The 22,118-nt window shown below is 38.2% G+C and overlaps 1 protein-coding gene across 1 annotated transcript in view; it reads right to left on the bottom strand.

Annotated features, from left to right (window-relative positions):
- ADTRP (androgen dependent TFPI regulating protein) overlaps positions 1-22,118 on the bottom strand; it is a 130,122-nt gene that overhangs the window by 8,217 nt on the left and 99,787 nt on the right. Inside the window, exon 5 of the mRNA XM_053713105.1 lies at positions 14,301-14,452. Within this exon, the coding sequence (XP_053569080.1) occupies positions 14,301-14,452 (152 nt within the window). The remainder of the gene's footprint in view (positions 1-14,300; positions 14,453-22,118) is intronic.

The following is a 22,118-nucleotide window of genomic DNA, read 5'->3' on the forward strand; positions in this document are numbered from 1 at the left end:
CAAAATAAAGCTGCAGTTTTCAATGCAAAATTATTCTTATATATGAAGGTTATAATCATGTAGTTTACAATTTGTGTTTAGTGTCCTAACCAGAAAATGTTACCATTCTGTATGGTTCTGCTAGTCTAGCTGGTGCACACAAAGGAACTTTGAACAAAATTATCAACTACCTATCGTCTAGATTACGAGTTTTGCGCTATACCGGGTGCGTAAATAATGCAATAAAATGAGCGGTATCACACTTTCCATAACGCTTCCATTACGAGTTACTGAAAAACCTCCTTGTGCTGTGCGTTATGATGTTTAGCTCCATACCGCACAAAAGCCAAGGGCTGAGTTTACCTGCTCGTGCATGCTTTCCCCCATAGACATCAATGGGGAGAGAGTGTTAGAAAAAAACTAACACCTGCGATTGCGGAATGGCAAACCCCATTGATGTCTATGGGGAAAAGAAAATAACCTTTAAACCTAACACCCTAACATAAACCCCTAGTCTAAACACCCCTAATCTGCCGCTCCCCGACATTGGCAACACTAAATAAAGTTATTTACTCCTATTTACCCCTAATCCCCCACTCCTAGACTCGCCGACGCTAAATAAAGTTATTAACCCCTAATCCTCCGCTCCCCGACATCGCCGACACTAAATAAACCTATTAACCCCTAAACCGCCTCCCCCCACATAACCAACACTATAATAAAGTATTAAACCCTGAACCGCCAGCCCCCCACATCGCAACTAATAAAATAAACCTATTAACCCATAAACCGCTGGCCCCCCACATCGCAAAACACTAAATTAAACTATTAACCCCGTAAACCTAACACCCCCCTAACTTTAAATAAGAAGTTACAATATAATTATCTTAAAATAAATAAAAACTTACCTGTGAAAAAAAACTAAGATTAAACTATAAATTAACCTAACAAAACTATTCTAATAAAATAAAAAACTACCAATTAAAAAAACCTAAATTACAAATTTAAATAAACCTAATACTACAAAAAATAATAAACACTAAAAATACAAAAATAAAAACAATCACACCTAATCTAATAGCCCTATAAAAATAAAAGCTGGAGAGTAGCTGACGGTATTCTCATAAAACTTTAGGGCTTGGTTAGGAGTCTGAAAATCAGAGCAATGTTATTTAAAAATAAGCAAAACTATACATTTAAAAAAACCAAAAACTTTATAGGCTTTATAAATATATATCTACAAAACATTTATGCAAAGAAAAAATAAGTGTATAATGTCCCTTTAAAGGGCCTTTTTTAGGGCATTGCCCTAAGTTAAACAGCTCTTTTACCTACAAAAAATTCCCCTCCAAAAGTAAAACCCCCCCAACAACCAACACCCCAAAATAAAAAATCTAAATCTAAAAAAATCCTAAACTACCCATTGCCCCTAAAGGGGCATTTGTATGGGTATTGCCCTTAAAAGGGCATTTAGCTCTTTAACTGTCCTTAAAGGGGCATTCAGCTCTTTCTTTCCAAAGGCATGGAGAGTCCACAAATGCATTCAATTACTAGTGGGAATTTAATTCCTGGCCACCAAGTGGAGGCAAAGAACACCCCAGCAAAGCTTCAAGTATTCTCCCATTACCCACAATCCCCAGTCATTCTTTGCCTGTGTAACATTGTAGGTGATGTGCAAAGAAGATGTCTGAAGAAATCAAGTTGTTAGTCCTTTAATGAGTACTTTTCCCTGCAAGCAAGGATTGGGATTATGCTATATCCATGTAATTCTCTTTAGAAAGAGTAATGGTGGCTTTTAGCAGTTGGAAGACGGCGACGTGGTCTTTGCTTACCTTCCAACATTTTTGTTACTTCTATATAGAAAACCAGGGTTGGTTACTCTGTTTTCTCTTTATCTACAGGTCTATGTCAGTGAGGATTCTGTCACACCTGTTTGCTGTACCTGCCCTACAGCGGATCCACAGGTAAATGCTTTTACCTTCTAGGTGAGAAGGATGAGAAGGATGTTTAAAAAAAAAAAAAAAAAAAGCATACTTAGAAAACAAGGTGGATCCTTATGGGACTGAATATTCCTTTTAAAGGGGATTTGTTGGGCAGCAGTTCAGGCACTGTTCTGTCATGTGAATGTTTTTTTTTATTTTGGCACCAGTAAACGAAAGAGGAAAGAGGAAATCTAAGAAAATGTCTATGGGTTCTGATTCCGCCAAGTCTGATTTGGTTAGTCTTTCTCAGTTATCTAGCGAGGATCATTCCTCTGCAGCTTCTGGGGGCGAGATCTCTGATTCAGAATCTGCAGTTCCTAGTACAATAGATTCTGAGGAGGTTAATTTTAGATTTAAACTGGAGCATCACCGTTTATTTTTGAAGGAGGTTTTAGCTACTTTGGATGACTCTGAAATTGTTGCAGGGGTCCTAAAAATGCTAATAAACTGAATAGTTTTTTTGTCAAACCTAAATCTGTGGAGGTTTTTCCTGTTCCAGATCGCATGTATGACATTATATCTCAGGAATCGGAGAAGCCGGGTGTTCTTTTTAACCCATCTCCTGTGTTTAAAAAGATGTTTCCTGTGGCTAATTCAGTGCGAGATCTGTGACGCACTGTTACTAGAATAGAGGGCGCTATATCTACCTTAGCCAAGAGAACTACTATTCCTCTCTGGGATAGTTTCTCTTTTAGAGACCCTATGGAGGGCTATTTAAGAAAAACATTTCTTCATCAGGGTTTGCAGTGGCAAGCAGTTGCTAGTATTGAGACAGTTGCTGGTGCAGCCTCTTATTGGTGTGACTCTTTGTCTGATCTAATTTCAGAGGAGACTACTATAGAGGAGATCCAGTATAGGATCAAGGCTCTAAGGCTGGCTTATACTTTTATCTGTGATGCCAGTATGCAAATTGTTAGGCTGGGAGCTAAGATTTCTAGTTTTGCGATACTAACCCGCGGAGCCCTTTGGCTAAAGTCTTGGTCTGCGGTTGTGACTTCTAACTCCAAGCTTCTGTCTCTACCTTTTAAGGGTAAGACTTTATTCGGTCATGGTCTGGCAGAGATCATTTCCACGGTTACTGGTGGAAAGAGAGTTTTTTACCACATGATAAGAAGAATAGACCCAAGGGTCGTCAGACTTCTAATTTTCGTTACTTTTGTAACTTCAAGGGACAGAGATCTTCCTCTTCTTTGAAATATGAGCAAGCCAAAACTTCTTGAAGAGCTAGCCAGCCCTTGAACAAGGGTAAACAATCCAGAAAGCCTTCCGCTGATGATAAGTCAGCATGAAGGGGCCGTCCCCAATCCAGTTCTGGATCAGGTAGGGGGCAGGCTTTCCTTTTTTCAGCACTCTTGGATTTGCGACATTCCTTGGGCAGTGGATGTAGTCTCCCAGGGATACAGGATAGGAATCAAGTCTTGTCCCCCCAGGGACAGATTCCTATTATCAAGATTATCTGTAAAACAGGTAAAGGGAGAGGCCTTCTTAAACTGCGTAAGGGATTTGTCTTCTCTGGGAGTGAAATGTTGGATAAACATTTCCAATTTATAGCCCTGCCTTTCGGCCTCGCCACTGCTCCTTGAATCTTTACCAAGGTTCTAGGGGCTCTTTTGGCTGTGGCCAGATCTCTAGGGATTACGGTGGCTCCTTACCTGGATGATATCTTGGTCCAGGCACAATTTTATCAGTTAGCAAGATCCCATACAGATTCTCTGTTAGCTATTCTCTGCTCTCATGGGTGGAAGGTGAATCTAGGGAAACGTTCCTTGGTGCCAAGTACCAGGGTATGTTTCCTGGGGACAATCATAGACTCAGTATCTATGAAGATTTTTTTGACAGAGGTCTGAAAATTCAAGCTTCTGGAGGCCTGTCATTCTCTTTAGTCCATTGGTGGCTGTATGCATGGAAGTAATTAGTCTCATGGTGGTGCCATGGACATTATTCCGTTTGCTTGCTTACATCTGAGAGCTCTACAGTTATGCATGCTCAATCAATGGAACGTAGACCACTCAGATCTCTCTCAGAGGATAGTTTTAGACTCTCAGACAATAAAGTCTCTGTCTTGGTGGACCTCCCAGGTCCATTTTTCTCAGGGCACTTGTTTCCTGAGACCTTCTTGGGAGATTGTGACCATGGATGCCAGCCTGTTAGGCTGGGGAGTAGTTTGGGAGTCTCTAAGAGCTCAGGGACTTTGGACTCAGGAGGAGTCTGCCCTCCCTATAAATATCTTAGAATTGAGAGCAATTATCAATGCTTTATCAGCTTGGCCTAAACTGAGATTAGTCTGGTTTATCTGATTTCAATCGGAAATCACTTCGGTGGTGTATATCAACCACCAAGGAGGAATTCGGAGCTTGTTAGCTATGAAGGAGGTGACTCTGATTTTTCAGTGGGCAGAGTCTCACAGTTATCATCTCTCTGCCATTCATATCCCAGGGGTGGACAACTGGGAAGCGGATTATCTGAGCAGGCAGACGTTTTATCCAGGGGAAGGGGCTCTCCATCTGGAAGTGTTCTCAATGTTAACCTTCAAGTGGGGAGTTCCGGAGCTGGATCTGATGGCATTTCATCTAAATGCCAAGCTTCCAAGATACAGAGCAAGATCAAGAGATCCTCAAGCAGCTCTGGTAGACGCCCTGGCAGTACCATGGGTTTTCGGTCTAATTTATGTGTTTCCTCCAGTTGCCCTCCTTCCTCGGGTGATAGCTTGTATCAAACAGGAGCAGGATTCTGTGATTCTAATAGCTCCAGCGTGGCCTCGCAGAACTTAGTTTGTGGACCTAGTAGGGATGTCGTAATTTTCCCTGTGGAAAGTTCCGCTGAGGAAGGATCTTCTACTTCAGGGTCCCTTCCTCCATCCAAACTTAATCTCTCTGAAGCTGACTGCTTGGAGATTGAACGCTTAGTCTTGTCCAGACAATTTTGCCAGATTTTCACTCTTTTGTCCAAGCTTTGGTTAAAATCAGGCCAGTGTTTAGGTCAATTGCTCATCCTTGGAGTCTTAATCTGGTTCTTAAAGTTCTGCAGCAGGCTCCGTTTGAGCCTATGCATTCTGTTGATATCAAGTTATTGTCCCGAAAGGTTTTGTTTCTGCTGGTAATTTCCTCTGCCCGTAGAGTTTCTGAGCTTTCGTCTCCACAGTGTGATTCTCCTCATCTTTTTTTTCATGCGGATAAGGTGGTTCTCCATACTAAATTGTTGTTCCTTCATTTTGTCCTAATCCTTCCTCTAGGAAAGAGTGGTTATTGCACAATCTGGATGCTGTGCATGCTTTAAGGTTCTATTTACAGGCTACGAAAGATTTTCGTCAGTCTTTTGCTCTTTTTGTTGTCTTTTCTGGTAAACAGAGAGGTCAGAAGGCCACTTCTTCTACTCTCTCTTTCTGGTTGAGAAGTGTTATTCGATTGGCTTTTGAGACAGCTGGACAGCAGCCTCCAGAGAAAATGACAGCTCACTCCACTAGGGCTGTTGCTTCCTCTTGGGCCTTTAAAAATTATGCTTCTATGGAACAGATTTGCAAGGCGGCCACTTGGTCATTATTGCATAATTTTCTCCAAATTTTCCAAATTGTATGTTTTTGCCTCAGCTGAGGCTTCTTTTGGGAGGAAAGTTCTTCAAGCGGTGGGGCCTTCTGTTTAGGTTCGCCTGTCTTGTGTATCCCTCCCTTCCATTCTGTAGACTCTAGCTTTGGTATTGGTTCCCACTAGTAATTAAATGGATTTGTGGACTCTCCATGCCATTGGAAAGAAAACATAATTTATACTTACCTGATAAATTATTTTCTTTCCTGGCATGGAGAGTCCATGGCCCGCCCTTATTTTTAAGATGGCTTTATGTCATTTTTCTAAACCTCAGGCATCTCTATACTCTTTGTGTCTTCTTCTCTTTCCATAATTCCTTGACTGAATGACTGGGCATTGTGGGTAATGGGAGGATACTTGAAACTTTGCTGTGGTGTTCTTTGCCTCCACCTGGTGGCCAGGAGTTTAATTCCCACTAGTAATTGAATGGATTTGTGGACGTATCATGCCAGGAAAGAAAATAATTTATCAAGTAAGAATAAATTATGTTTTTTCTGCCCAAAGTCCTAATCTAAACACCCCAAAAAATGGAAAAAAAATCTAACACTAACTCCAGAATATCTACTCACGGTTCCTGAAGTCCGGACATCCATCCTCATCCAGGCGGCGAGAAGTCTTCATCCAGGCGGCGAAATCTTCCTCCATCGCGAGACCATCTTCTATCTTCATCCCGGGGGCGCGGAGCTGTAGAGGTGTGGATCGGAGCTGTCCAGGACCAGCGATGACATCCAGCATGGAGCATTCTCTTCATATGATCACAGCCGTGCAATGAAGCTTTAATGCAAGGTACACATTTAAAAATAGGGTACCTTGCTTTTCTATTGGCTGACATTTTCAAATCAGCAAATAGGATGAGAGGTACTGAAATCCTATTGGCTGATTTGAACAGCCAATTAGATTTCAGTAGCTCTCATCCTATTGGTTGATTTGAAAATGTCAGTCAATAGGAATGCAAGGTACCCCATTTTTAAACGGGTACCTTGCATTCAAGCTTCAGTGTACGGCGGTGAACGTATGAAGAGGATGCTCTGCGCTGGATGTCATCGCCGGTCCTGGACAGCTCCTCTCTGCACTTCCACAGCTCTGCACCACCGGCATGAAGATAGAAGATGGTCCCACGATGGAGGAAGATGTCACCGCCTGGATGAAGACTACTCGCCGCCTGGATGAGGATGGATGACCGGACTTCAGGAACCGTAAGTAGATATTCTGGGGTTAGTGTTAGTTTTTGTGTTTTTCATTTTTTGGGGTGTTTTTTTTTTCTAGATTATGGCTTTGAGCAGTACAAGAGCTAAATGCCTTTTTAAGGGCAGTAAAAGAGCTGAATGCCCTTTTAAGGGCAATTCCCATACAAATGGGGGGCTTTTTATTTTTATAGGGCTATTAGATTAGGTGTAATTGTTTTTATTTTTGATAATTTCATTTATTATCTTTTGTAATCTTAGAGTTTTTTATTTTTCGTATTTTTAGTGTTTATTATTTTTTGTAATGTTAGATTCTTTTTATTTTTTCATAGCATTAGGTTTATTTAAATTTGTAATTTAGGTTTTTTTAATTGATAGTTTTTTTTATTTTATTAGAATAGTTATGTTAGGTTAATTTATAATTTAATGTTAGTTTTTATTTTATTTCACAGGTAAATTTTTATTTATTTTAAGATAGTTATATTGCAACTTGCTATTTAAAGTTAGGAGGGTGTTAGGTTTAGGGGTTATTAGTTTAATTTAGTGTTTTGCTATGGGGCTGGCGGTTTAGGGGTTAATACTTTACTATAGTGTTGGTGATGTGCGGGCCAGCGGTTTAGGGGTTATTAGGTTTATATAGCGTTGGCGGTGCGAGTGGGCTGCAGATTAGGGGATAATAGGTTTATTAAATAGTTGCAATGTGGGTGGGCGGCAGATTAGGGGTTAATAGGGTTAATATAGTATTTGCTATGTGGGTGGTGGTGATTTGGGGGTTAATAGGTAGTTTATGGGTGTTAGTGTACTTTGTAACATTTTAGTTATGAGTTTTGTGAAACATTTTTGTTTCTCAAAATCCATAACTATTGATCTCAGATCGCGGAATGGCACTTGTCGGTATAGGCTGTAACACAAGCATTTTAGCCGGACCGCACAACCTGTAATACGGCGCTATGGAAAATCACGCACTCAAACGTAATTTTTTGAGTGCGGAATTGTGGGTTGTGTTAAGGCTAAAATGCTTGTGTTACAGCCTATACCACCGCGACTCGTAATATGCATTACCGGCCATTCCACGTACAATGGCCAATTTTTCAGTGGTATAGCCTTACCGCACCAGAATGCAAAGCTTGTAATTTTGCTGTAGCTTCCTTACTTCAAGAACTATTAATTTAGCAGTACAGCTATGTCAGCAGGTCATAATTTCCTTAGTAACTCCCCTTTTGGCTGCCACCCTAACATTTATAAACTTCTCAAAGGATTAAAAACCCTTCCAAATCTGATTAGCAGTCCTTCTCGGACGTAGAAGTGGGCTTTGACATTTTGTAAAACTTGTCCTCCTAATAACTTTCTCACAAATAGCTTTCTTCAAAATGCCTATTGTTCTCTGTAGGGATGGGCGAATGTTTCTAAAAATTCTAAAATGAAAACAAATTTTTTACATATTCGTTCATTGGAATTGAATTTCAAATGTTTATTTAACATTCTAACATTCTATTTTCGAATTATTGTTTTCGAACTTTTCAATAAAATTTGAAAATATTCGTTCGAATAATAGAATGTTTAGCTATGTATTCATTCAATTTTGAAAATGTAATATTCGAATTCGAATGTGACATTCAAATTCAAAATAGTATTTCTAGTCTACAACTGTGTTTAATAAATGTAATATTCGAATTTGAATGCTACATTTGAATGTCACATTCAAATTTGAAATAGTATTTCTAATCTAATATTCACCTAGATTTAGAGTTCTGCGTTAGCCGTAAAAAGCAGCGTTAAGGGGTCCTAACGTTGCTTTTTAACGCCCGCTGGTATTTAGAGTCATGTAGGTAAAGGTGTACCGCTCACTTTTCTTCCTCGACTTTTGGCTACCACAAATCCCCTTACGTCAATTGCGTATCCTATCTTTTCTATGGGATTTGCATAACGCCAGTATTACGAGTCTTGGAAGAAGTGAGCGGTACAGCCTCTACCGCCAAAAAAAGTCAGTAGTTAAGAGTTTTATGGGCTAACGTCAAAACATAAAGCTCTTAACTACAGTGCTAAAAAGTACACTAACACCCATAAACTACCTATTAACCCCTAAACCGAGGCCCCCCACATCGCAAACACTAAAATAAAATTATTTAACCCCTAATCTGCCAACCGGATACCGCTGCCACCTACATTATACCTATGAACCCCTAATCTGCTGTCCCTAACATCGCCGAAACCTATATTATATTTATTAACCCCTAATCTGCCCCCCCCCCAACGTCGCCGCCACCTAACTACAATTATTAACCCCTAATCTGCCGACCGGACATCGCCGCCACTATAATAAATTTATTAACCCCTAAACCGCCGCACTCCCGCCTCGTAAAAACTATAATAAATTTTATTAACCCCTAATCTGCCCTCCCTAACATCGCCGCCACCTACCTACAATTATTAACCCCTAATTTCCCGCTCCCAACGTCGCCGCTACTATAATAAAGTTATTAACCCCTAAACCTAAGTCTAACACTAACCCTAAAACCCCCTAAGTTAAATATAATTTAAATAAAACTAAATAAATTTACTATAATTAAATAAATTAATCCTATTTAAAACTAAATACTTACCTATCAAATAAACCCTAATATAGCTACAATATAACTAATAGTTACATTGTAGCTATTTTAGGATTTATATTTATTTTACAGGCAACTTTGTATTTATTTTAACTAGGTACAATAGCTATTAAACAGTTAATAACTATTTAATAGCTACCTAGTTAAAATAAGTACAAAATTACCTGTAAAATAAATCCTAACCTAAGTTACAAATACACCTAACACTACACTATCAATAAATTAATTAAATAAATTACAATTATCTAAACTAAAATACAATTAAATAAACTAAACTATAATACAAAAACCCTCCACTAAATTACAGAAAATAAAAATAAATTACAAGAAGTTTAAACTAATTACACCTAATCTAAGCCCCCTAATAAAATAAAAAAGCCTCCCAAAATAATAAAAGTCCCTACCCTATCCTAAATTACAAAGTAATCAGCTCTTTTACCAGCCCTTAAAAGGGCTTTTTGTGGGGCATTGCCTCAAAGTAATCAGCTCTTTTACCTGTAAATAAAAATACAATACCCCCCCAACATTACAACACACCACATATCCCTACTCTAAAACCCACCCAAACCCCCCTAAAAAAACCTAACACTAACCCCCTGAAGATTTCCATACCTTGAATTCTTCATCCAAGCGGGGCAGAAGAGGTCCTCCATCCGGTTGAAGTCTTCATCCAAGCGGGCAGAAGAGATCTTCCATCCGATTGAAGTCTTCATCCAAGCGGCATCTTCTATCTTCATCCATCTGGAGCGGAGCGGCAGCATCCTGAAGACCTCCGACGCGGAACATCAATCCTGGCCGACAACTGAACGACGAATGACGGTTCCTTTAAATGATGTCATCCAAGATGGCGTCCCTCGAATTCCGATTGGCTGATAGGATTCTATCAGCCAATAGGAATTAAGGTAGGAAAAAATCTGATTGGTTGATTCAATCAGCCAATCAGATTGAAGTTCAATCCGATTGGCTGATCCAATCAGCCAATCGGATTGACCTTGCATTCTATTGGCTGTTCCGATCAGCCAATAGAATGCAAGGTCAATCTGATTGGCTGATTGGATCAGCCAATCGGATTGAACTTCAATCTGATTGGCTGATTGAATCAAACAATCAGATTTTTCCTACCTTAATTCCGATTGGCTGATAGAATCCTATCAGCCAATTGGAATTCGAGGGACGCCATCTTGGATGATGACATTTAAAGGAACCGTCATTCGTCATTCATTCGTCGACCAGGATGGATGTTCCGCGTTGGAGGTCTTCAGGATGCTGCCGCTCCGCTCCGGATGGATGAAGATAGAAGATGCCACTTGGATGAAGACTTCAACCGGATGGAGGACCTCTTCTGCACCGCTTGGATGAAGAATTCGGCTTGGCTGAGTGAAGACGACTCAAGGTAGGGAGCTCTTCAGGGGGTTAGTGTTAGGTTTATTTAAGGGGGGTTTGGGTGGGTTTTAGAGTAGGGGTATGTGGGTGGTGGGTTGTAATGTTGGGGGGGGGTTATTGTTTTTTTATTCACAGGTAAAAGAGCTGATTACTTTGGGGCAATGCCACGCAAAAAGCCCTTTTAAGGGCTGGTAAAAGAGATGATTACTTTGTAATTTAGGATAGGGTAGGGACTTTTATTATTTTGGGGGGCTTTTTTATTTTATTAGGTGTAATTAGTTTAAATAGATTGTAATTTGTTTTTTATTTTCTGTAATTTAGTGTTTGTTTTTCGTAATTTAGTTTATTTAATTTAATTGTAGGTAGTTTAGTTAATGATTTTAATGATAGTGTAGTGTTAGGTGTAATTGTAACATAGGTTAGGGTTTATTTTACAGGTATATTTGTATTTATTTTAGCTAGGTAGTTATTAAATAGTTGATAACTATTTAATAACTATTGTACCTAGTTAAAATAAATACAAAGTTGCCTGTAAAATAAATATGAATCCTAAAATAGCTACAATGTAACTATTAGTTATATTGTAGCTATATTAGGGTTTATTTTACAGGTAAGTATTTAGTTTTAAATAGGAATAATTTATTTAATTATAGTAAATTTATTTAGATTTATTTAAATTATATTTAATTTAGGGGGGTGATAGGATTTGTGTTAGACTTAGGTTTAGGGGTTAATAACTTTATTATTGTAGCAGCGACGTTGTGGGTGGCAGATTAGGGGTTAGTAATTGTAGGTAGGTGGCGGCGATGTTAGGGATGGCAGATTAGGGGTTAATAAAATTTATTATAGTGTTTGCGAGGTGGAAGTGCGGCGGTTTAGGGGTTAATACATTTATTATAGTGGCGGCCATGTCCAGTCGGCAGATTAGGGGTTAATAAGTGTAGGTAGGTGGCGGCGACGTTGGGGAGGCAGATTAGGGGTTAAAAATATAATGTAGGTGTCGGCGATGTTAGGGACAGCAGATTAGGGGTTCATAGGGATAATGTAGGTGGCAGCGGTGTCCGGAGCGGCAGATTAGGGGTTAATAATATAATGCAGGTTTCAGCGATAGCGGGGCGGCAGATTAGGGGTTAATAAGTGTAAGGTTAGGGGTGTTTAGACTCGGGGTTCATGTTAGGGTGTTAGGTGTAGACTTAGAAAGTGTTTCCCCATAGGAAACAATGGGGCTGCGTTAGGAGCTGAACGCTGCTTTTTTGCAGGTGTTTTTTTTCAGCCGAAACTGCCCCATTGTTTCCTATGGGGAAATCGTGCACAAGCACGTTTTCCAGCTTACCGCTACCGTAAGCAACACTGGTATTGAGGGTTGAAGTGGCGCTAAATTATGCTCAACGCTCACTTTTCAGAGCCTAACGCAGCCATTCAGACAACTCATACCAGAGTTGTCTTAAGGGTGCGCTGGAAAAAAGGCTCGTTAGCACCGCAGGTCTTTACCGACAAATCTCTAAATCTAGGCGATTGTGTTTTAAATGTAATATTCGAATTTGAATGTGACATTCGTATTCGAATGTCACATTCGAATTCGAAATTGTATTTCTAGTCTAATAATGTGTTTTTTAAATGTAATATTCAAATTTGAATGTGACATTCGAATTCGAATGTGACATTCAAATTTTTAAATAGTATTTCTAGTTTACAACTGTGTTTAATAAATGTGATATTCGATTTGAATGTGATATTCGATTCGAATGTGATATTCGATTTGAATATGACATTCGAATTCGAAATAGTATTTTTAGTCTAATACTGTGTTTTATAAATGTAATATTCAAATTTGAATGTGATATTCAATTCGAATGTGATATTCGATTCGAATGTGACATTCAAATTCGAAATAGTGTTTCTAGTCTACAATTGTATTTTATAAATGTAATATTCGAATTCGAAAGTGACATTCGAAAACTGTAAATAACATTCAAAAATCGAATTTTTAAGAATATTCGTTCTTATCAACATTCTATTATGTAAATCAAATTTCTACAATAACATTCGTTCTAACATTCGAATTTGAATATAAATACATTCGCCCATCCCTAGTTCTCTGCCTACTGTCTTTCCATTGTGTTTCTGAAGTTAAAGCTATTCTAATATTTATTCAACTTTTGGTGTGGATTTTCTTTTATCATATCGTACTAAAACTCTATACTCTTCTATCTTCTATCCAATCTTTTTTAGATCAACCTAATTTATGTGTAGTAAATTGTTTGAAAAATATGAATATGGAACTCTTAGCATAATAGATTCTTCTTTTCATCAACTACTTATATCTTTCGTACCCAGCTGTGGCCTTTAAAGCTTTCCTCAGATCAGCTTCTTTACAGATATTCTTAATGCAGCCCATTGGTCTTCTTAGTCTGTTTTTCAATACCATTATTTTAAACCTATTAACCATATTTCCTCAGCTTTATTAAACTGATTGTTTTGTTTTGAACTAATTATCCCAAGGACAACATTTACATTGATGGCTTGTGACTCCAAGCTGTAGACTCTGTTCAGACATCTGCCCCTCTTTCAGTGGTTGATTCTAAAAAAATTGCCGGCCTAGACTGGTTTTCCAGTCCAAAACTCATAGGGGCAGCCTTCATGGAATTCTAGACAAAAGCATCTATCCCTGAGAGTGGCGAGCTATCACCTATAGAAATAATGAGAATTCTCTGCTATGTAAACGTTTGCATTGAACGTAGTACACAGGGCATATGTTTAAACTTTAATATTACGCCTAACACAAATCAAATGACGCTGTTTTCAGGAGACTGTACCTTAAAATCCCTGTTATTTTCATATGCATAGGTTTTCCTTTCAGAGTAATTAGCATTTTAAGTATTTTTTTAAAGGCTCACTACCTTTTTTTATTTGCGAGAAAATGTTAACAGAATTACGATTGGACTTCAGAGACAATTTCATATATGCCCATGGAACGCCCATCTTCAGCCTATTTTATGAAAAATTTTGCTCTTAGAAGTATAAATTTCTATTTTGCATATCCAGTGTACTAAATTAGGATTTACACTGTGGTTATTTAATATGATTTATTCCTATGTAATTTACTTCACATTTTACGTTTTTTTTATTTTTTATTAAATATGATTTTTGGTGAACAATTCTGTTACAATTTTTTAAGCTCCTTAACAATAAAAAAATCTGTGAATGGTTCAGTTATTCGTTTTGTATGATTTGTAAATGACAATTTTCATCATGCACTTTTGTAATGTACGCATCTCCTTCCCATATGAAAATGCAGTATACGCCCCGTAGCGAGACACCATGTTTCAAGGTAAAACAACAAAAACAAACAAAGTTCTAAGTAAAAAAAAGGTCAGTTTATTTTATTCTTACACTAAGTTTAGTTTGTGTTGATCTGCCTTTTAGCACTATTTTTGTAACTTTTTCATGATTTTCACCAGCTGTTTATAAAACAGAATCATCTGGAATCACTTCTGGTAGACTCTGTATTTGCAGTGCTTGCATATAGCCTTATTAATAGAAAAATAGATTATTTTATGTAAATTATTGTGAACTTACCCCAGATAAGATGATTGAGTGTCTCCCCAACAATATAGACAGATACAGCCAACATATTACTAAGAAGAAGAAACATTATAAATCCAAATGGGCTAAGTAAGCCAAGAAAAGGGTAGACCCAGTTGCCATCAGCAAAGTAAATCCAAATTATCCTAGAAAAAAAAAACAATATTTTCAAATGAATTTTACTATAAAAAACTAATCCAAGAGAAAAAAAAATATCCAGGATATGTCAGCAATATGGTTCCAAGTGGCACCAAAGCATAAAAAAATCCCACAATTATTGAGATAATATGTATGTATTTTAAATCTATTTAAATTTTTATTGCAAATAAAAATATTTTTAGTCTTTATATGTTTTAATGATTATTTGGCTCATGGCTATTTCAAATGGAATATAGAAACTTTGATTAAATAGTTTCAGTCTTATGAAGATATGTTTTTATAATATCATATAGTTTATGTAATAATCAGTGAACATTGTATTAAAAATAAAGTAGAGTGACCCAAATTACCTAATGTTTTGCTGGTATTGAAATAAAGATCATTGTGCTTACAGAATAAAATAATATTTAATGTGCAACTATAACAATTTGCATATGTACTTTAATGTCAAAAACCAAGTCACATATATGAGCCTGCTTAGGTCTAGCGCGCTTCCATAGGCTCCAAAGGGAGCCTCGTTCTCATGCTGTGGGACACAGCAAACCACCTAGCGCCGCACAGGGGGTAATTTACGCAGAGTTTGGCAGCAAAATAAAAATATATATGTATATGAATATATACATATATATTTATGTGTTTATATGTGTATATAAACGGAGGTCAACCCTGGGCAGGTATACATTGGGATCTATGTCACCCAAAAAAGAAAGTGCTATATACAGTTATCATTAATAATTAGTGATGTCGCGAATAGTTCGCCGCGGCGGGCGAACATATGCGATGTTCGGTCCGCCACCTATTCGTCATCACTGAGTAAACTTTGACCCTGTACCTCACAGTCAGCAGACACATTCCAGCCAATCAGCAGCAGACCCTCCCTCCCAGCCCCCCCCCACCTCCTGGACAGCATCCATTTTAGATTCATTCGGAAGCTGCATTCTTAGTGAGAGGAGGGACAGTGTAGCTGCTGCTGATTTAATAGGGAAATCGATAGCTAGGCTAGTGTATTCAGTGTCCACTACAGTCCTGAAGGACTCATCGGATCTCTGCTGTAAGGACAGCACCCCAAAAAGCCCTTTTTAGGGCTAGAACATCAGTCTGCTTAAAAAAAAAAAAAAAAAAACTACTTTTTTTTGCAAACTGGGTACTGGCAGACAGCTGCCAGTACCTAATATGGCAGCCAATAAGGAAGATGGGGAGGGTTAGAGAGCTGTTTGGGGGGTGGATCAGGGAGGTTGGGGGCTAAGGGGGGATGCTACACCACAGCATATGTAAATATGCTAAACATTAAAAACCTTTTATTTTAGTACTAGCAGACTTTCTGCCAGTACTTAAGATGGCAGGGACAATTGTGGGGTGGGGGAGGGAAGGGAGCTGTTTGGGAGGGATCAGGGGGTCTGATGTGTCAGGTGGGAGGCTGATCTCTACACTAAAGCTAAAATTAACCCTGCAAGCTCCCTACAAACTACCTAATTAACCCCTTCACTGCTAGCCATAATATACGTGTGATGCGCAGCAGCATTTAGTGGCCTTCTAATTACCAGAAAGCAACGCCAAAGTCATATATGGCTGCTATTTCTGAACAAAGGGGATCCCAGAGAAGCATTTACAACCATTTGTGCCATAATTGCACAAGCTGTTTGTAAATAATTTCAGTGAGAAACCTAAAATTGCGAAAAAAATTAAGTTTTTTTTAAATTTAATCGCATTTGGCGGTGAAATGGTGGCATTAAATATACCAAAATGGGCCTAGATCAATACTTTGGGTTGTCTACTACACTACACTTAAGCTAAAATTAACTCTACAAGCTCTCTACATGCTCCCTAATTAACCCCTTCACTGCTGGGCATAAAACACGTGTGGTGCGCAGTGGCATTTAGCAGCCTTCTAATTACCAAAAAGCAACACCAAAGCCATATAAGTCTGCTATTTCTGAACAAAGGGGATCCCAGAGAAGCATTTACAACCATTTATGCCATAATTGCATAAGTTGTTTGTAAATAATTTGTGAGAAACCTAAAGTTTGTGAAAAAGTGAACAATTTTTTTTTATTTGATCGCATTTGGAGGTGAAATGGTGGCATGAAATATACCAAAATGGGCCTAGATCAATACTTTGGGTTGTCTACTACACTACACTTAAGCTAAAATTAACTCTACAAGCGCCCTACATGCTCCCTAATTAACCCCTTCAATGCTGGGCATAAAACACGTGTGGTGCGCAGTGGCATTTAGCAGCCTTCTAATTATCAAAAAGCAACGCCAAAGCCATATAAGTCTGCTATTTCTGAACAAAGGGGATCCCAGAGAAGCATTTACAACCATTTATGTCATAATTGCATAAGTTGTTTGTAAATAATTTCTGTGAGAAACCTAAAGTTTGTGAAAAAGTGAACATTTTTTTTTTATTTGATCGCATTTGGCGGTGAAATGGTGGCATGAAATATACCAAAATGGGCCTAGATCAATACTTTGGGATGTCTTCTAAAAAAAAATATATACATGTCAAGGGATATTCAGGTATTCCTGACAGATATCAGGGTTCCAATGTAACTAGCGCTCATTTTGAAAAAAAGTGGTTTTGAAATAGCAAAGTGCTTCTTGTATTTATTTCCCTATAACTTGCAGAAAAAGCAAAGAACATGTTAACATTGAGTATTTCTAAACTCAGGACAAAATTTAGAAACTATGTAGCATGGTTGTTTTTTGGTGGTTGTAGATGTGTAACAGATTTTGGGGATCAAAGTTAGAAAAAGGGTTTTTTTTTCCATTTTTTCCTCATATTTTATAATATTTTTAATAATAAATTATAAGATATGATGAAAATAATGGTATCTTTAGAAAGTCCATTTAGTGGTGAGAAAAACGGTATTTAATATGTGTGGTTACAGTAAATGAGTAAGAGGAAATTTACAGCTAAACACAAACACAGCAGAAATGTAAAAATAGCCCTGGTCCTTAAGGGAAAGAAATTGAAAAATGGCCTTGGTCCTTAAGGGGTTAAAAAAAAAACTAGAAATTTGACTGTGAAATAATAGCAGTCAGTTTCCTTCACGCGTGTGCGTTTCAGGGCCTGCCAGGGCACAGTATCACACCAGTGCAACTCATATCTGGTGTAACAGTAGTGTACATTAAAAAAAAAACTAGAAATTTCACTGTGAAATAATAGCAGTCAGTTTCCTTCACACGTGTGCATTTCAGGGCCTGCCAGGGCACAGTGTCACACCAGTGAAACTCATATCTGGCGTAACAGTAGTGTACATTTAAAAAAAAAATACAATTTTGACTGTAATAGATTGAATAGCAGTTAGTTGTCTGCAAGCGTGTGTGTGAGGCCTACAGCGTCTATTCTGCCAACTTCTGCCAGACAGTGCACAGTGCCACTCACATCTGTTGTCACAGTAGCTTGCACGCATAGTACCACTAATCGAAAAAAAAATGACAGGCAGAGGCAGGCCACCCCGCAGGGGCCGTCGTGGTCGTGGTGCTGTTATTCCCTTTGGCCCTAGAATAATGCCCAGTGTTCAGAGGCCACGTACCGTGAACTCGAAAAGTTCTGAGGACATAGTTGACTGGCTAACACAGGACACTCAATCTTCTACAGCTTCCGCTCGGAAACCTTGACGCACCATCCTCCTCCAGCTTAGCTTCGGGCAACTCTCAAGTTACCACTCGCCCGCCTGCCGCCACCACCAACACTAGCACCACAGCCACTTTACTTGATCTGACAGAGGAGTTATTTACACATCAGTTGGAAGAAATGAGTGATGCGCAACCATTATTGCCAGAGGATGTAGATAACAGGGATATGTCTCAGTCAGGCAGCATTACACACATGGACGTACGGTGTGATGATGATGATGTTGTACCTGCTGCGGGAGTTTGGTTTGTCACTGTGAAGCGGATGTAACCCTTACACTACCTGATCGATACAACATCATACCTGATGTTTTAAAGCACGTTATTCCAAACAATTTAGGAATGTTAGGTGATTTATGCCCTTTATGGGTTAAAACCAGACTCTGCATCAACTATGTAATTTTCCATGGGAGTTTTGCCATGGATCCCCCTCCGGCATGCCACAGTCCAGGTGTTAGTGCCCTTGAAACAACTTTTCCATCACTATTGTGGCCAGAAAGAATCCCTGTGGGTTTTAAAATTCGCCTGCCTATTGAAGTCAATGGCGGTTCGCCCGTTCGCAAACATTTGCGGAAGTTCGCGTTCGCCGTTTGCGAACGGAAAATTTTATGTTTGCGACATCACTATTAATAATATGCTCCAGCTTCACCACAAATGCATTATGCACCGTGTCACCATCTGTTCCTAACCACTGGAGCCATATGCAAGGTGAACAAAGGCTGAATGCAGCTTTGAATCAAGCAGATCTGTCTGTTGAGCTTTTCTGACAGTAGAACTTTGCTTACGACTGTGATACTTGGTAACGTGTATAGGTTGATGTATCTGTATGATCAACTTTGTTACCTTTCCCATATGATGTATCAGTATTATTATGCGCATTTTATTAAGGCTGATAACTGTATATAGCACATTCTATTTCGGGTTAATACAGATCCCAATTTATACCTTCCCAGGGTTGGCCTCCATGTATTTCCTGCGGGTTCTGTGCACAGCAGGGTGTTGTCAGTCCGTGGTAAAGTGCTAGTGATAACCTTTATTTCTATACACTTTGTTCTTATCTGATATTGCGACCTCTTATAAGATATATTTTTGGTTTACTTTCGCCCTAGTCACGAGGACCAGTCCCTTATTTTATATATTTTTATGTATGTGTGTATGAACTGTGTATGTGCAGAAGCACTTGTTTCTGAGGTGGTTTGTGCATATCTTACTAGCACATCTTTTACTTATTTTTTTGTTAATCATCATGAATCATCACTTATCATATCCCATTTGTGGTTCTCTAAATAAGGACAGTGTAAAATTGATCAAGTCATGAAAAAGAATGGGAAAACAGAGGATGTACCTGACATAGGTAGGAAAATATAGGGAGGAAGTCAAACCTGTGAGTATTTTAAGGAAAGCTGATCCATAATGAGTATGGTAATGAGTAGGGATAGATAATGGTATGTATTTTAAATGAGCAAATAAACGCCTAGATTACGAGTATTGTATTAGCCTTAAAAAGCAACATTGAGAGGTCCCAACGCTGCTTTTTAACGCCCGCTGGTATTACGAGTCTTGCAGGTACAGGTGTACCGCTCATTTTTTTTCCGCGACTCGAGCATACCGCAAATCCCCTTACGTCAATTGCGTATCCTATCTTTTCAATGGGATTTTCCTAACGCCGGTATTACGAGTCTTGGAAAAAGTGAGCGTTAGACCCTCTCCTGTCAAGACTTCTACCGCATTTAAAAGTCAGTAGTTAAGAGTTTTATGGGCTAACGCCGTAACATAAAACTCTTAACTAAAGTGATAAAAAGTACACTAACACCCATAAACTACCTATTAACCCCTAAACCGAGCCCCCCCCCGCACATCGCAAACACTTAAATATATTTTTTAACCCCTAATCTGCCGACCAGACATCGCCGCCACTGTAATAAATATATTAACCCCTAAACCGCCGCACTCCCGCATCGCAAACACTAGTTAAATTTTATTAACCCCTAATCTGCCGTCTCTAACATCGCCGACACCTACCTACATTTATTAACCCCTAATCTGCCAACCCCAACGTCGCCGCTACTATATTAAATGTATTAACCCCTAAACCTAAGTCTAACCCTAAACCCCCCCTAACTTAAATATAATTTAAAATAATTGGAAAAAAATTACTACAATTAAATAAATTATTCCTATTTAAAACTAAATACAGGTAGCCCTCAGTTTACGCCGGGGTTAGGTTCCAGAAGGAATGGTTGTAAATCGAAACCAATGTAAATTGAAACCCGGTTTATAATGTAAGTCAATGGGAAGTGAGGGAGATAGGTTCCAGGCCCCTCTCAAAATTGTCATAAGTAACACCTAATACATTATTTTTAAAGCTTTGAAATGAAGACTTTAAATGCTAAACAGCATTATAAACCTAATAAAATAATCACACAACACAGAATATATAATTAAACTAAGTTAAATGAACAAAAACATTTGCTAAACAGTATTATAAACCTAATACAATAATCATATAACACGGGCTTCACTTGCATTTTTCTGCAAACAGTTATTTCTATGCATTCCAATCTGGACTGATTTATAGACAGGAAGATCTTGTTCCTTTGAAATCTGCTCGATAGCTCAGGTCTGGTTAAACTGATTAATTTCAGCTTGCTTGGCTTTGCTGCAACACAAGCGGACAGCTCCACCTACTGGCTATTTTAATAAATGCACTGCTTCTCAATGCTTTTCAATAGCAGTCACATGACTGGAAAAAAGGTTGTTATTCTGAAACGGTGTAAATTGAACAGTTGTAAAACGAGGGCCATCTGTACTTACCTATAAAATAAAACCTAAGATAGCTACAATATAACTAATAATTACATTGTAGCTATCTCAGGGTTTATTTTTATTTTACAGGCAACTTTGTATTTATTTTAACTAGGTACAATACTTATTAAATAGTTATTAACTATTTAATAACTACCTAGTTAAAATAAAGACAAATTTACCTGTAAAATAACCCCTAACCTAAGTTACAATTACACCTAACACTACACTATAATTAAATACATTACCTAAATTAACTACAATTAATTACAATTAAATTAAATAAACTAAAGTACGAAAAAAACCAAACACTAAATTACAGAAAATAATAAAATAATTACAAGAATTTTAAACTAATTACACCTAATCTAATCCCCCTAATAAAATAAAAAAGCCCCCCAAAATAATAAAAAGCCCTACCCTATACTACATTACAAATAGACCTTAAAAGGGCCTTTTGCGGGGCATTGCCCCAAAGTAATCAGCTCTTTTACCTGTAAAAAAAATACAATAGCCCCCCCCAACATTAAAACCCACCACCCACACACCCAACCCTACTCTAAAACCAACCCAATCCCCCCTTAATAAAACCTAACATTAAGCCCTTGAAGATCATCCTACCTTGAGACGTCTTCACTGTGATGATGACTGTCTTTACTGTTCCATGGTATATCTAATGCCTTGGAAATTATTTTGTACCCTTCTCCTGACTGATACCTTTTAACAATGAGATCCCTCTGATGCTTTAGAAGCTCTCTGTGGACCATGGCTTTTGCTGTGGGATGCGACTAAGAAAATTTCAGGAAAGACCTACTAGAACAGCTGAACTTTATTTGGGGTTAATCAGAGACACTTTAAATGATGACAGGTGTGTACTGACTCCTACCGAACATGATTTTGAATGCGATTGCTTAATTCTTAACACAGCTACATCCCCAGTTATAAGAGGGTGTGCACACTTATGCAACCACATTATTTTTTTTGTTTACTTCCCTCCACCTAAAATATTTCAGTTTGTTTTTCAATTGAGTTGTACAGTTTATAGGTTGCATTAAAGGTGGAAAAAGTTCTGAAATGATTTATCTTTGTCTCATTTTTTTACATCACAGAAACCTGACATTTTAACAGGAGTGTGTAGACTTTTTATATCCAATTGTATATAGGGGCCTATTTATCAATGTCTGGCGGACATGATATGCTGTAGCGCAT

The sequence above is a fragment of the Bombina bombina genome, chromosome 5, assembly GCF_027579735.1.
Source record: "Bombina bombina isolate aBomBom1 chromosome 5, aBomBom1.pri, whole genome shotgun sequence".
Taxonomy (NCBI): domain Eukaryota; kingdom Metazoa; phylum Chordata; class Amphibia; order Anura; family Bombinatoridae; genus Bombina; species Bombina bombina.